The sequence below is a fragment of the Dromiciops gliroides genome, chromosome 1 (assembly GCF_019393635.1).
Source record: "Dromiciops gliroides isolate mDroGli1 chromosome 1, mDroGli1.pri, whole genome shotgun sequence".
Taxonomy (NCBI): domain Eukaryota; kingdom Metazoa; phylum Chordata; class Mammalia; order Microbiotheria; family Microbiotheriidae; genus Dromiciops; species Dromiciops gliroides.
In genome coordinates, this window is record NC_057861.1 from 526,056,088 (window position 1) to 526,073,352 (window position 17,265).

General features: G+C 44.9%; 1 protein-coding gene across 1 annotated transcript in view; it reads right to left on the bottom strand.

The window, feature by feature from the left end:
* NATD1 (N-acetyltransferase domain containing 1) overlaps positions 1-17,265 on the bottom strand; it is a 62,510-nt gene that overhangs the window by 18,195 nt on the left and 27,050 nt on the right. The window contains exon 2 of the mRNA XM_043978092.1: positions 3,898-4,016. Within this exon, the coding sequence (XP_043834027.1) occupies positions 3,898-4,016 (119 nt within the window). The remainder of the gene's footprint in view (positions 1-3,897; positions 4,017-17,265) is intronic.

Sequence of the window (17,265 nt, forward strand, 5' to 3'; positions counted from 1 at the left end):
TATCCCGTAAATCAGGGCTGGTGCTTCATTCATTCACCTACATTTAGAGAGAAGATATCCACTCCCCTCCCTGGTCATCTTCTCAACAGTGACTCCAACTGAGCAGTCATCACTGTGCCCTAAAGGGTTTAAGCCTTTCATCTTCTGAAACCTCAGCAATAGCAACTGCTTTCCATGGCCCACTACCTCAAGCAGGCCCCAGACAGGCTTCACATTTCTCTGTTTCCCAGCAATCTCTGACAATCTCACCTAACACCTTGCCTTCAAGCACCCCTCTTCCTGCCATGATCAAATGAACTCTACCATCGTTCCTGAAAGGGATGTGCCAATTTACTCCCCTATGATTCAAACCCCGCCCCCCAACTTTCCAAAAGTGCCTCCACCCCAGCCTGGACACCCACTTTCCCATCAGTGTTTTCTCCTCCTATTAGGATTTAAGTTCCTTGAGAAAAGAACCATTATTTATTTATTTTTTTAAAAAACAGGGCAGTGAGGGTGAAGTGACTTGCCCAGGGTCACACAGCTAGTGAGTGTCAAGTGTCAGAGGTCGGATTTGAACTCAGGTCCTCCTGAATCCAGGGCTGGTGCTTTATCCACTGCACCACCTAGCTGCCCGAGACAGGAACCATTTTTTAAAAATTTGTATCCCCGGGATTTTGCAAATATTTCTTGACTGACTGCTTGATACAGCATAAAGACTTAATAAATGCATTTTCATGCATGCACACATCCATTCATTCCCTTTTATCTTGAGAGAAAAAAGGGAAGATAAAAAAATGATTTAGAGAGGAAAAAAAAGTTGGGGGGGAGGAGGAGGAAAAGCTGCTCAAGAAAGAAAGTTGAATGGTTTGCAAATATCTTACCTAAAAGGAGATAAGAAACAGTAGAGAAAGCAGAAGGACCTAGGGAAGAGAAGTCAAATGTCCTCTTCTTAGCAACTCACAGGAAGAAGGGGATATGCTCTGGTTACCACCACCCCCACCACACCAGTCCACCCCGCCCCAAATGGAGATGGGGTTAGAGTTCACCGCTAAGTCAGTCACTCTAAGTCACACTTCCAAGCATTCACTCAGCAGACTGAAGGGGCCCGGGTTTCTGAAGTGAGACTCAGGCTTTGTATTGGACTATGGATGGCAGTGGAAAGTTCTACTTCTCCACTGGTTGGCTGTTACATGCCAGGTGCTTCTTCCAGAATGAAGCACCAACCCCTCAAGGTGAGCAGGCTGGCTCTATCCTCTACGGGGAAGTTTGGGCCGCTGCCTTTGTTAACTGGTTTACTCTTCATGCAAAACTCAGAGGTTAGCAAACCTTAAGCATCCATAGGTCTGTTGCCCACGTCAGAGAGGCTTTTGGGCAAGGTTCTGGCTTCACTGTTGTTACCCATAACCAATCAAAGAAATCCTATTATTTACATGAACCCTGAGGCCTAATGAGCTGGGCTGTTTTTTTTAATTTTTAAAATTTTAATTTTAATTTTTTGTTTTTTTGGGGGGGTTTTTGTGGGGCAATGGGGGTTAAGTGACTTGCCCAGGGTCACATAGCTAGTAAGTGTCAAGTGTCTGAGGCCGGATTTGAACTCAGGTCCTCCTGAATCCAGGGCCAGTGCTTTATCCACTGCGCCACCTAGCTGCCCCCCTGAGCTGGGCTGTTAACCCCTTCAGAGGCCAAGTACGTAGAGGACCAAGTCCTGGAGTCAAGGAGGACCTGAGTTCAAATTAGGCCTCAGACACCTATCAGCTGTGTGACCCTGGGCAAGTCACTTAACCCCATTGCCTCAAAAACAAACAAACAAAGGAAGGAACAAATAAATAAATAAGTAAACCCTCCAGGTCATGACCTTTGGTTCCATCATTCACAGCTTTAGGATAGTCCTGGGGTGGGGACCAGTAACTGCTCCTCTTAGGTGCCTCTCAGTACTCCAGTACCTAACACCACATGTCAGCAGAGCAAATGCCCGGAGCTCCCAACATTTGTTGCAGGAACTTTTTTCTTTTTTTTCCTGGTGAGGCAATTGGGGTTAAGTGACTTGCCCAGGGTCACACAGCTAATACGTGTCAAGTGTCTAAGGCCGGATTTGAACTCAGGTTGTCCTGAATCCAGGGCCGGTGCTTTTATCTACTGTGCCACCTAGCTGCCCCCCTGTGCAAGGACTTTTTAAAATTAAATTAATTAAATAAAATAATACTGTTTTTCTCTTAAGTACTTTTAGGGGTGTGAATCACTGAAGCTTGCCAAAGTCCCCATAATGCTTCACCTCGACCAGGGGCTGAGGTTTGAATGACAATCAAGCGACCAAGCATTTCTATGAAGCTTCTACTCAGGGCAGGCAGTGTGCTGAGAATATAAAGTAGAACATTAGAGGTCCTTCACTTCTGAGAGCTTCCAATCTAACTTGGGCTCTTTTCACCTTGACCCTTACCTATAGGACTTCCCAATCTAGTCTGAGAAAGAAGTATAAGAAACCACATAGAAGCTATTATAGTTCTTCTAAAACACTCACCACCCAGTGATAGCATAAAATCATTGCCCCACTCATCAATTATTTCTGATGGAGGATTTTAAAAGTGGCCATTTCAGTCTGAATATCAGCATTCTTGAAATACAAAAGAATGATTAAAAAAAAGTCACAGTTCGGGCAGCCAGATGGCGCAGTGGATAGAGCACCGGCCCTGGAGTCAGGAGTACCTGAGTTCAAATTTGGCTTCAGACACTTGACACTTACTAGCTATGTGACCCTGGGCAAGTCACTTAACCCCAATTGCCTTAAAAAAAAAAAGTCACAGTTCTATACCCCAAAAAGCTTGATACTGAAAAAGAGATGAGAAAAATATATCTTCCTCTTTTTTGCAGAGGTGGGGGACTATGGGTATGGAACAGTATAAACACTATCAGACTCTGTTGATGAGTTGGTTGGTTTTGTTGAATTACTTTTCTTCCTCCTTTTTTTTAAGAAAAAAAAAAAAAGATCATTTTGGTTACTGTTTTGTTAAATAGAAAGTAAGAGTAGACCCAGTTAAAGGGGGGTGGGGAGTAAGGATGAAAGAAAATTTGGAACACAAAATTTTTTTAATGGATATTAAAAATTGTTTTTATGTGTAATTGGGGAAAAATAAAACTCTAAATAAATAAAGTAGACCTGGGTCAGGGAAAAAAAAAATCAAAGGATGTTCTGAATAACAAAGAAAACTTATACATGAGGTGAAGCCTAGCATAGAAAAAGTTCTGTGAAAACAAGGGAAATGGGGGACAACTAGGTGGTGCAGTGGATAAAGCACTGGCCGTGGATTCGGGAGGACCTGAGTTCAAATCAGGCTTCAGACACTTGACACTAGCTGTGTGACCCTGGGCTGACTTGCCCTTTGTCCTGCAAAAAAAAACCACAAACCAGGGGCAGCTAGGTGGTGCAGTGGATAGAGCACTGGCCCTGGAGTCAGGAGGACCTGAGTTCAAATCCAGCTTCAGACACTTAACACTTACTAGCTGTGTGACCCAGGGCAAGTCACTTAACCCCAGTTGCCTCACCAAAAACAAACAAACAAACAAAACCCACAAAAACAAAAATCAAAAAACAAGGGAGGGGGGCAGCTAGGTGGCACAGTGGATAGAGCACCAGCCCTGGAGTCAGGAGTACCTGAGTTCAAATCCGGCTTCAGACACTTAACACTTACTAGCTATGTGACCCTGGGCAAGTCACTTAACCCCAATTGCCTCACTAAAAACAAACAAAACAAACAAACAAAAACCCCAAGGGAGACGATTTTGCGGTTCCCCTGATCTCCAACACCCTGAGATTCTACCGTCTCCTCCTGAGTCACTTTCAAATTCTCCCCCACCAAAAAAAGATGACTGTGCCACCGTCACTCCTCGGAGAAGTCTGGAAGGCAGAATTGATGGTACCTTTGCTAAGTGTTTGGCTATTCCCCTCCCTCGATAGGCATCAGGGACTTCCGTGTGCTGTAGATCCACAATCCTCTTCCCTACATACTCATAGAGCAGCACCGCCCGATCATGACAACCTGGAAAGAGAAGGACAGAGACAAGAGATCAGCAGAGAGGGTCAGCTCTGACAGAGCCCTTCAGTGATGGCAGATTTCACAATCCTAAGAAGTTAATGCAGATTTAGTGCCCTTGGACCATGCTCAGAACCACTCGGGGGCTGAATGGGGAGATTCTCTCTCTACAGAGGGGGCCGTCTGTCTTCACTGCAGAAACAGGCACGGGTTTAGAACTGGAATGGAGCTTGGAGGTCATCTGTCCTGAGGTCAGGAGAAGTTCAATGATATGTCCAACATGGATCAGATATAGTAGCATTATCAGGATTTGGACCAAGGTTCCATAACTCCAAACCCCAAACTCTTTGCACTGTTTGACGCTTATTCCCAGTGAGGCTGAACCAAAGACATTTAATTTGGCAAGCATTAAGCACCTGCTATGGCTCTGACAAGGAGGATACAAAGACAAAAACCAGAATCATCCCTGCCCTCAAGAACCTTAACTCTATTGGGATGAAACAGCATAGGGGCAGCTAGGTGGCGCAGTGGATAGAGCACCGGCCCTGGATTCAGGAGGACCTGAGTTCAAATCCGACCTCAGACACTTAATAATTACTAGCTGTGTGACCCTGGGCAAGTCATTTAACCCCAATTGCCTCACCAAAAAAAAAAAAGAAACAGCATAGACACAGATAATAGAAAATATACGGGGGCAGCTAGGTGGTTCAGTGGTTAGAGCCTTGGAGTTAGGAGGACCTGAGTTCAAATAAGGCCTCAAACAGTTGACATTTACTAGCTGTGTGACCATGGGCAAGTCACTTGACCCCAATTGTCACACAAAAACCAACCAAATAAATAGGTGTGTGTGTGTGTGTGTGTGTGTGTGTGTGTGTGTGTGTGCATAAAGCACATACAAAGTGCATTTTTTAGTTTAAACCAAGCTTCCTTTCCCCCTCTCCTCCTTCCTCTCGTTCCCTCTCCAGTTCTTTCTTTCCTTCCTCTTCTTTCTTTCTTTCTTTCTAGTGAGGCAATTGGGTTTAAATGACTTGCCCAGGGTCACACAGCTACTAAGTGTCATGTGTCTGAGGCCGGATTTGAACTCAGGTACTCCTGACTCCATGGCCGGTGCTCTATCCACTGTGCCACCTAGTTGCCCCTCCTTCCTGTTCTTTTCCCTTCCCTTTCTTTCTATGACATTCCTAAATTTTTAGGGCCCTGGATCCTTCAACTCCTTTAATTCTGGGTCTTCATAATGGCAAGAGGTTGAGGTCAGAACGTCAACAGCCACTAGACAAGCACCTGCTAAACCAGCGAGACACCATGCTATTCCCGGGGCACGAAACAACAAATGAGACAGTCCCAGGCCCTCTGGGGCTCAGCTAGATTAACATAGGTTAGGGCTTGGAGCACTAACAATTTGGGGAGAGTATAATCCAGTCTAAAGCAAAGAAGCCAATTATGAGGAACAGGTGGAGAAGAGGGGAGAAGAGCTGGGTTTTCATCTTCAGCTCAGGCAATTGATTAAATTGCACCATCTCCCTTACAAATCCACAGACTGGGGCCTGGCCCTCAAGCCTCCTCCTCAGGCCTGGGTGAGCACCAGGAGGGAGGGAGATGGCATTTGTGTGAGAAGCACTTCAAGTTCCCAGTTCCACAAATACACAAGAAGGAATTTCCATGATAATTAAACTAAAACAAAACACTCTGGAAGAAAGTCATTATCTCCCATCATTGGGAAGGCAATGGCTCTCACTTCACGTGGGGCGACATCTGGGAGGGTAGAGTGATGCCAAATGGTACGTGGAGGGGCTAGCAGAGGGTAATCTTGCTCCTCAAGTGCTTCAATACAGAACATACGATGCAGAGAGATCAGAGAACACTTGTGTCTCCTCTGACAAAGCTCCTCTGTGAAGGAGATGGTGCATCCCAGGCAGGAGGGATGGGGGGGGGGGGGCGCCAGGCGCATCACATCTTCAAGTACATAGGAGAAATCTGAGTGAAGACTGCCTTGCATTGTGTTATGTATCAGCTGGTAGGGAGGGAAGTCCAATGCTCTGGCGTCATCCTCCCCAAACAGAAGAGCTAACATAGATTTGGGGGGGGGGGAGAGACAGTTGTATTTTTTTTTTTTGCTCAGGGCAATGGGGGTTAAGTGACTTACCCAGGGTCACACAGCTAGTAAGTGTCTAAAGAGTCTGAGGCCACATTTGAACTCAGGTCCTCCTGAATCCAGGGCCGGTGCTCTATCCACTGCGCCACCTAGCTGCCCCCTAGTTGTAATTATTAAAGGGAGCATGGTAGGGTAGAAAGAACACTGGGCATGGAATCAGAGGCCCACAATTCGAATTCAGGTTCAGTCCCTTAGCTAGCATTTATACAGGTTTGCAAAGTACTTCACAAACCTGATCCTCACCAACAACCTCGGGAAGCAGGTGCTGTTCTTATTACCATTTTACAGATGAGAAAACAGACAGGCAGAGGTTGCATGAGTTTGCCTAGAGTCACATGGCTAGTAAGGGTCTGAAACAGATTTGAGACAAGAATTGTTGATTACAGATCCAGTGCTCCCTGCACTGGTCCTCTTATAGTTGCTGGTGTGACCAAAGGTAAGTTGCTTAAGCTCTCTGGGCCTTTCTTTTCTTTTTCTTTCTTTCTTTCTTTTTTTTTGTGGGGCAGTGAGGGCTAAGTGACTTGCCCAGGGTCACACAGCTAGTAAGTGTCAAGTGTTTGAGGCCGGATTTGAACTCAGGTCCTCCTGAACCCAGGGCTGGTGCTTTATCCACTGAGCCACCTAACTGCCCCTTTTCTCATCTTTAAAATGAAAAACGGTGCAGTGGAACAGTACACCATCTTAAGTATATGAGTTAATCAATCAACACATAGCTTCCATGGACCAGGAGGCATCTAGGTGACTCAATGGATAGAGTGCCAGGCCTAGAGTCAGGAAGACCCGAGTTCAAATGTGACCTCAGACACTCACTGGCTGTGTGACGCTGGACAAGTCACTTAACCTTTGCCTTAATCCACTGGAGAAGGAAATGGCAAAGCACTGCATACAAGGTCACTAAGAGTTGGACATGACTGAACAACAACTATGTGCCAGGCACCATGCTATTCACCGTGGGTGCATAAAGAGGCAGAAGATGGTACCTGCCACCCTCAAGGAGCTTACAATCCAATGGGAGAGACAACATGCAAACAAATCTATACAAAGCAAGCTACGTAGAGGGCAAAAAGGAAATAATTAACAGGGGAAGGCACTGGAATTAAGAATTGTTGGGGAAGGCTTTCAGTAAAAGATGGGATTTCAGTTGGGACACAAAGGAAGCCAGGGAGGTCAGTGGTCAAAGTGGGGGAGGAGGGAGGGGGAGCAATCCAAGTATGGGGGACAACTGGAGAAAACATCTGGAGCCCAGAGGTGGATTGTCCTGTTCATAGAAGAGGCAGAAGGCCAGGGTCACTGGATCAGAGTCCACATCCCCAGTATATCTTAGCTTTTCTCCATCTAGAAGCCAGAGCCAACCCCCCCCCCCCCGGGCAAAAAACAAAAACAAAACAGGGGCAGCTAGGTGGCACAGTGGATACAGCACTGGCCCTGGAGTCAGAAGGACCTGAGTTCAAATCCGGCTTCAGAGCCTTGACAATTACTAGCTGTGTGACCCTGGGCAAGTCACTTAACCCCAAATGCCTCACAAAAAAGCCAAAAAACCCAAACCAAACCAAAAAACCACAATATGACTAATGCAGAAATGTTTAATGTGATTGTACATATCAGATTGCTTGATGTCTTGGGGAGGGAAGGAGAAAAATTTGGAACTAGAAATCTTATAATAAAAAACTTTTATGATTAAAAAATTTAATTGGCAAATAATGAAATAAAACTTCATTGTGGCATGGCCTCTCAAGGGTATATCAGCAGAATGCAAACTCTGGCCGAGCCTGCCAGGATAGAAAGGTTTCTAATCCAGGGCAGGTGACCATAGGACATGCCACCTGAGGGCCTGCAGACAGAGCCCTTCATTCCCAAGCTGGGTGCAGGATAATGAATTTTCTGCCCAAAATCCAACTCTTGAAAACCATTGTAACTGAGTGACAGAGGGGTTGTAATCTGTGCCGGTGGAGGGTATATAAACCTACACTGACAAAATCATGGGAGTTCTGAAGGAAATATTCAAAATTTGATTTTATATAGGCACTCCTCTCCCCGTCATAACTAAAGTCTGTGGTTTCAAATCCTCTTTTCCTAATCAGAGGATTACAGGATCATGATTTTAGAGCTTCAAGGGACCTAAATTAGTACTGGAGTTTAATGTCTCTGATTCACAGGTGAGACAAACTGAAGCCTAGAAAGGCTAAATGGCTTCAAACAAAGTCAGATTGTTCAATCTTCAGCATGAGCATTTACACCTTGGAAATCAGCAGATGCTACAGAACAGAGCTTGATTTATTGTTGTGTTGATTAGACTTAAGAAAGCATGGGGGGGGGCAGCTAGGTGGCGCAGTGGATAAAGCACTGGCCTTAGATTCAGGAGGACCCAAGTTCAAATCCAGCCTCAGACACTTAACACTTACTAGTGTGACCCTGGGCAAGTCATTTAACCCCAATTGCCTCACCAAAAAAAAAAAGAAAGAAAGAAAGAAAGCATGGGGATGGGGAGCAGCTAGGTGGCACACTGGATAAAGCAGAGACCCTGGATTCAAGAGGACCTGAGTTCAAATCCAGCCTCAGACACTTAACACTAGCTGTGTGACCCCGGGCAAGTCTTTTAACCCTCAGTGCCCCGAGGGAGGGGGAGAACAGAATAAAAATATCAAATTCATTTAAAAAAAAGGACATGGGAAAGACTGAAGAGGGGGAAGAGAGCAGAATGAAGATATTTATTAGCTAGCGATCAGATCAGGCCAGTTACAGTTAAGAGACTCAAAGAAGGAAGTGAAACAGTAGAAAGGGATGTCAAAATCTCCACCCCATAGAACCCTGGAGTAGGATGTGAATCAAGTTAAAATATAATGGGGGGGGGGGGCGGCTAGGTGGCACAGTGGATAGAGCACCGGCCCTAGATTCAGGAGGACCTGAGTTCAAATCCGACCGCAGACACTTAACACACTTACTAGCTGTGTGACCCTAGGCAAGTCACAACCCCAACTGCCTCACCAAAATTTTAAAAAAACAACAAAAAAATTATATATATAAATTGGGGGGGCAGCTAGGTGGCACAGTGGATAAAGCACTGGCCCTAGATTCAGGAGGACCCGAGTTCAAATCTGGCCTCAGACACTTGACACTTACTAGCTGTGTGACCCTGGGCAAGTCACTTAACCCTCACTGTCCTGCCCCCCCCAATATAATTGGGAAATGTTTAATCAAATAGATAAAAAGCCAAGACAGATAATGTTATTAGCTTGTGGGATTTTAAAGTCCATTTCGATTTGAGGTTGATACCAGTTGACCACAACAGGTATTATGGACAATGCACTGAACATGGAATCAGGAAGACCTGGTTCAAATCTCACCCCAAATCTTTACTAAGCGTGGGAGCCTGAACAAGTCACCAGCATTTATTAAGTACTTTCAAAGTGCTGGGCATGTGCTAAGCATTAGGAATAGAAATACAAGCAGAAAGCACAATCCTTGACCTCAAGGAGCTTTCATTCTAATAGGGGAAGACAACCCATAAAAGTGGCAGGGAAAGGAGGAGGTATGCCTAGATGGGCCTGGGGAGGAAGCACTGGGCTTGGAATCTGGGTATCAGACACTTACTAGAAGTGTGACTCTGAGGGGCAGCTAGGTGGCATAGTGGATAGAGCACCAACCCCGGAGTCAGGAGTACCTGAGTTCAAATCCGGCCTCAGACACTTAACACTTACTAGCTGTGTGACCCTGGGCAAGTCACTTAACCCCAAGTGCCTCACTAAAAAAAAAGAAGAAGAAGAAATGTGACTCTGGGGAAGTCACTACACCCTCAGTTCCTCATCTGTAAAATGAGCTCCTGAAGTGGTTATAAATTTAAATTCACACTATTTGAAGTTTTAATTGTGTGGTAATTGGTTCTAGCCCAATGGAAATATGCAGTTTGAACTGTAATAATGAGACTACTTCAGAGGATTCATTATTCACACTAATCGGAGTCTAGCTATATTGAAGTTCTAGACCACCAAGACAGTAGATTACAAGGCAGATACTGAACTTCTTGCAGCAGGAGGAAGACTAACCTAGAATCTGGAAAGTTGACTGGGATAAGGTCGAAAAGGACAGGTTGACCATAGTTGAATGGAATGATCCTCAGAGTTGGAGATTTTGCCGAGTGAGGATAACAAAGGGACAGTCTGGATATGGCAAAGAGCAAGAAAGAAACCTGCTTGCTCTTCCTCATCCTGCAGTCTCCCTGTGTGAGGCGGAACAAGAAAAGAAACAGTCCCAGAGAGGGTAGCCAAGAACACATGGTCCCTAGAGGGAGCCGGGTTTCCATATACTGCAAGATGGAAAGAATGGGAGGTCTAGTATAAAGGAAAAGTCCAGAGAGCACAGTGGAAAGGGTGAGCAGAGGAGGACGAGGATCCGAGAGGTGTAAGGATGAAGTGGGTGGGCAGGAAACAGGAGATGGTTATTTTTGTGGTTATATTTTGTGTGCACGGTGACCGAATTACAGGGATTAGAGGAAGAGCCAGGAATTTGCTAGCCATTGGATGAGAGAAGTATTGACTAGGACTCTCTGACTCCAGGATCCTGTAATGACAGATTGCTGTTATTCAGTTTTTTGCTGGTTTTTTTTTTTTCTTTTTGGTGGGGCAATGAGGGTTAAGTGACTTGACCAGGATGACACAGCTAGTATCAAGTGTCTGAGGCTGGATTTGAACTCAGGTCCTCCTGAATCCAGGGCTGGTGCTATTCAGTTGTTTTTCATTCGTCAGACTCCCACTTGGGGTTTCCTTGGCAAAGATATTGGTTTGCCAATTCCTTCTCCAGCTCCTTTTACAAGATGAGGAAACTGAGGCAAACAGGGTAAAGTGACTTACCCAGGGTCACACAGTTACTAAGTTTCTGAGGGCAGATTTGGACTCAGGAAGATGATTCTTCCTGACTCCAGGCCCAGCACTCTCTCTACTGCACCACCTAGCTGCCCCTATATTAGGACAGAAGGCACAATTAAACCCTCAAACGTGAAGGAAGGAAGAAAGCAGAGACAGCAAAGAGATTGGATCAGGCACTGGGAAGATGCTCTGCACATTTGTCTCCTGATGGGCTTGGGTGCCGGAGGCCCCAGTCCTGGACTCTCACCACAGAGACACCTGGAGTCTGAGCCATAGACTGTTACAGAGGGGCGAGTCATGATTGCTTAGTTCAGATGGAACAATGAAGCAAGGGAGAGGTGCAAGCATTCATTAAGTACTTACAACCATGTGCTAAGTGCTTTATGTATATGGTCTCACTTGACCCTCACAACAGCCCTGGGAGGCAGGTGCTTTTGTTACCCTCATCTCATGGTTGAAGAAATCGAGGCTGACAGAGTTTAAGGGACTTGCTAGAGAGCAAAGAGGCCACAGTTTTCAGTCCCTGAGAAGGGTCGGGCTACAGTCATAGGGCCAGAGTCATAGGGCCAGCAGTTTTCCATCTATCTGGCTGCTCAGGGGTGATAGAAGACTGACTGAAGAGACCCAGAGGCAGGAGCTTTGAGGTCAGCTACCAGGAGGTGGCGCCAGAGTGCTAAGCCTGGAAGCCTTCTTCCTGAGTTCAAATTCAGCCTCAGATAACGACTAGCTGTGTGACCCTAGGTAAATCATTTCACCCTATGTGCCTCAATTTCTTCATCTGTAAAATAAGCTGGAAAAGGAAATGGCAAATCATTCCAGTATCCTTGCCAAGAAAACCCCAAATAGGGTCAACTAGGAGTTGACAAGCCAGTCTGAACTAACATGGAGCCAACACTGAACCTATCTTTTCACAAATAACCAATACTGTCTCCGGAGACCCTGTGCTTTTACACACTGGCTCCCCCCTCCCCCCATACCTGGAATGCACTTCCTTCCTTACCCTCCATCTTCTGGAATCCCTGGTTCCCTTCCAAATGCAGCTCAAATGATACCTCCAACAGCAGGTTGTTCCCGACCCAGTGCCAACCAGCCCCCAGTTGTTTAGGGTACTCTTCCCCACCTAAAAATTATATATAACATTTATACATGTCTCCTGTCAGGATAGAAACTCCCTCCTCCAGGGCCCTTTGACCCTGTCTTCCCATAGTCAAGTGCCTGAGGCCAGATTTTTTAAAATTAATATTGAGTTCCAAATTCTCTCCCTTTCTCCCTCCCCGAGATGGCAATTTGATATAGGTTATACATATGGAGTTCTGCAAAAAATATTTGTATATTGGTCATGTCATGAAACAAAATACCTCCCTCCCCTCCAAAAAACTTTTTTTTCCCAATTTTAATTTATTTTGTTAAATATTTCCTAATTGTTTGTTTGTTTTTTGCGGGGCAGGGAGGGTTATGTGACTTGCCCAGGGTCACACAGCTAGTGTCAAGTGTCTGAGGTTGGATTTAAACTCCGGTCCTCCTGAATCCAGGGCCAGCGCTTTATCCACTGTGCTACCTAGCTGTCCCCCAAAATATTTTTAAAAAATAAAGTGAAAAATAGCATGCTTTGATCTGCACTCAGACCTCATCAGTTCTTTCTCTGGAGGTGGATAGCATTCTTCATCATGAGTCCTTATAATGCACTTTCTTTACAAGACCCCTGTGAGGTAGGGAATACAAGCCCCCCTCTTCTGGCATGGCCTTAAGCCAATAGTCCCACAGGCCTTCTGGTAACATCTCTACATCCCTTCCCAGATCTCCTTCAGTGCTGTTAGTCTAGGCCCTGGCATGAAGGGAGAAAGTGAAATACCCTTGTTTGGAGGCATTAGTCCACAGCTCACCGGGATGCCTTCCCATCCCTCATGATAAATAAAAGGGTTTTATTGCTTTTGGTACTGACTGGCTCATCGTAATCTTCCCTTAAGCCCCATTTTGTCTCAGCAACAAACTTTGACGGTGTTAGAGGCAAGATCTGAACCTAGGCCTTACCTATGGCATCACCTTTGTTAGGTTGGTTATGTTTGCCAACTTGTAAACTAGTTTGTTTCCATATCTGAACCTGGACTGAGGAATCAAGCAAAACACTAGGGGGTTATCAGGAGAACATGCACTTGGAGTGGTTTCTTGGTAAGGAGAATGGAATTTGCCCCTTTGGTTTGAAACTAGTCAGACCCTCTTACATGAACTGATGCACTGAGAGGAGCAGAACCAGGAGAACATTGTACACAGTAACAGCAACATTGTGTGATGAACAATGTGGATAGACTTGGCTCTTCTCAGCAGTGCAATGATCCAAAACAGTTTCAAAGAACTCATGATAAAAAATGTTCTCAACATGCAAAAAAAAAGAACTGTGGATTATGAATGCAGATTGAACCATACTGTTTCTACTTTTGGACTGTTTTTTTTCCCTTCTTTTTTGAGGTTTTTCCCTTGTGCTCTGATTCTTCTTTCACAAGATGATAAATGTAGAAATGTTTAATGTGATTATACATATACAACCTATATCAGACTGCTTTCCATTTTGGGGAGGAGGGAGGGTAGGGAGGGTAGGAGAAATTTGGAAAAATCCTGTGAATGTGTTAAACTATCCTTATATGTAACTGGAAAATAATAAAATACTTTAAAAAAAAAGAAACTAGTCAGACCCTGAAGAAATCAAACCCAAGACTTCTCACCACACCCACCTAGTTAAGCATCATGGCACCATAGCCTGTGTTGGATAGAACACTGCACTTGGGCATCAATCAGGAAGACTGGAGTTGAAAATCCCTATTTACTAGCTGCGTGACCCTGAACAAGTCATTAAGCTCTCGCCTGAGGGGAATCTGTAGAAGAGATGATAACAGTACCTACCCTCAGTGTTGGGAGGATCAAATTAAATACTTTAATTTGATAAAGAGATGATGTTAAGAGATAAAGAGATAAAGAGATGATGTTAAGATTATAGGAGGGGAAAGGGAAAGAGAAAAAGAATTTATTAAGCACCTACTATGTGACAGGCACTGGGCTATTCTATTATTATATTACTGTTACATATATTATACTTATTATCTTACTTGACTGATTTCATAGGAACCTAGACCTAGACCTGGAAGAGATGACAAGAGGCCAGTTTTTCCAACCTCTTCATTTTACAGATGAGCCAAGACTTAGTGTTACCAAACCAGATTAAAATGTAATTGGGATGGGGGCAGCTAGGTGGCACAGTGGGTAAAGCACTGGCCCTGGATTCAGGAAGACCTGAGTTCAAATCTGGCCTCAGACACTTGACACTTACTAGCTGTGTGACCCTGGGCAAGTCACTTAACCCCCATTGCCTACAAAAAAACAACAACATGTAATTGGGAAATGTTTAACTACATAAAAATACAATAGAACCTAGCTAATATTAATATATGGTTTTTTAAGTCAATCAATATGTGCCCCACAGGGATCCTTACCTACAGTTGAGTTTGGTTAAGTGACTTCTCCAAGGTCACAGGTAGTAAGTAGGCACCAGAGTCAATATTTAAACCCAGCTGGGTCCTCTGCCTTCAGAGCTAGTCCTTTTCAAACCTTAGGTACCATATAAAATGCCAGCTATTATAAATGGAAGGGGAGGGGCAGCTAGATGGCACAGTGGTTAAAGCACCGGCCCTGGATTCAGGAGTACCTGAGTTCAAATCCGACCTCAGACACTTGACACTTACTAGCTGTGTGACCCTGGGCAAGTCACTTAACCCCCATTGCCTAAAAAAAAAATAAATAAATAAAAATTTAAAAAAATGGAAGGGGTGGGGCAACTAAATGGTACAGTGGAGAGCATACTGGCTCTGGAGTCAGGAGGACCTGAGTTCAAATCCAGCCTCAGACACTTACTATCTGTGTGGTCCTGGGCAAGTCACTTAATTCCAATTGCCCCTTAAAGAAAATAAATGAACAAACAAATAAATGGAGGGCCTTTAAAAGATCATCTGCTCTAGGAGTTCTTAACCAGGGGTTCATGAATCTGTTGTGGGGTTTTTTTTTTAAGCTCCATAACTATTTCTTTTTTTGGGGGGTGGGGAGGTATGTAGCAGGGCAATGAGGGTTAAGTGACTTACCCAGGGTCACACAGCTAGTAAGTGTCACATGTCTGAGGTCAGATTTGAACTCAGGTCCTCCTGATTCCAAGGCTGGTGCTTTATCCACTGTGCCACCTAGCTGCCCCCCATAACTATTTCTTTTTTTTTTCATTCCCCCCCCAACTATTTCAACAGAATTGATTTGCTCTGAAATCTTATCTATTTTATGTATTAAAAAAACATGATATTGAGCAGAGATGCACAGATTTCACCACATGGAGTGACACAAAAAAGATTAAGAACCCATGGGCTAGTCCAGCTTCTTTACTTTAGAGATAAAAGTAGAAGTCTAGAGAAGAAAAGTAACTTGTCCAAGGACAAAGTTAATTAGGGTCGGAGGTGGAATTAAAATCAGGAATTTGTTTTTGTTTTTAAACTTCAAATTCAGGGCAGTCTCCAATCCATCACCCTGCCTGCCTGTCAGTCTGGGGAAGCCTGAAGGAAACCAGACTGTGGCTGGAGCCTCCTCCCTTTCCACATCCTCTGGTCCTGTTCCTCCAGGACCCTCTCAGAAGTCCCCGTTTAACATGCATGACTCCAGCAAAGTCAAAGCTTAAGGGGAGGGGGCTGCAGACTCAGTCCTTAGGCAGGCTTACATTCATAGTTTTTTGCACCCACTCACAAGGTCCCTCTCCCCCTCTCCTTAGGGATGATAACATCCTAAAACACCAAGCACTTGTGCTTGTTGCCTCTTACCTATCCTGGGAGGTGGCAAAGTTCTTTTAAAAAAGAAAAGTAGGGGACAGCTAGGTGGCACAATGGATAAATCACTGGCCTTGGATTCAGGAAGACCTGAGTTCAATCAAATCCAGCCTCAGACACTTAACACTAGCTGTGAGACCCTAGGCAAGTCACTGAACCCTCATTGCCCTGCCCCTCCCCCCAAAAAAAAGAAAAAGAAAAAGAAAAAAAGGGGGCAGCTAGGCGGCATAGTGGCTAGGGCACTGGCCCTGGATTCAGGAGGACCTGAGTTCAAATCCAGCCTCAGACACTTGACACTTACTAGCTGTGTGACCCTGGGCAAGTCACTTAACCCCAATTGCCTCACCTAAAAAAAAAAAATTAGATTATGACCATCATGGTGGCTTCTTTTGCCAAGAGATATCCTATAACTGCCTTGACCAATCATCACAGGACATAGGTTCCAGCCTCCTCAGCAGGCAGGTTGCCCTCCCAGCCTAGGAGGTGGCCTCAATGCCTTTCCTGAAATGTGACCCCAGAACTAACTGAACATAATGCTCCAGACCGTGGCCTCCCCTGGGCTGGTCACATTGGGAATATCAGCTCTCATTCTGATCTCAACTCTCAGCATTTCCTTTAATACAGCCTAATCTAAAAATCGTTGAGAGGCATTGGGGTATAATAGATAGGGGATGGGGCATGAAGCTAGGAAGGTCTGTGTTCCAGTCCTAATTCTGACTCAGAACTGGCTGGATGACTCTGGGCAACTCGCAACCTATTTCCTCATCTGTCAAATGGAAATAATAGCATCTACTTCCCACGGTTGTTGTGAGGATCAAAGGACATAATAATTGTAAAGCACAACAGGGGGCAGCTGGGTGGCACAGTGGGCTTGGAATAAGGAAGATTCATCTTCCCCAGTTCAAATCCAGCTTCAGACACTTAGTAGCTGTGTGACCCTGGGCAAGTCACTTCACCCTGTTTGCTTCAGTTTCCTCACTTGCAAAATGAGCTGGAGAAGGAAATGGCAAACCACTCCAGGATCTTTGCCAAGAAAACCCCAAATGAGCTGGACACAACTTAGCTCAACAATAACAACAAAAGCACTACCTAAATATCATTGATGTTGCTATCATCACCTCCTTTACGAGATTATAAATTGCTAGAGAGTAAGGACAGTCACCTTCCGATAGCATGAGGTCTTATGCTTAATGGACATGCTGAACTTAAGTAATTAATGGAGCTGGGTTTGTCCTTGGCACCCATCTTCTCTTTACCCCTTCCTGGCATCTTCCCATTTCTCCTTGACCTTCTCTCTTTTTTTTTTTTTGGGTGTGAGGCAATTAGGGATTTTTGGTGTGAGGCCGGATTTGAACTCAGGTCCTCCTGAATCCAGGGCTAGTGCTCTATCC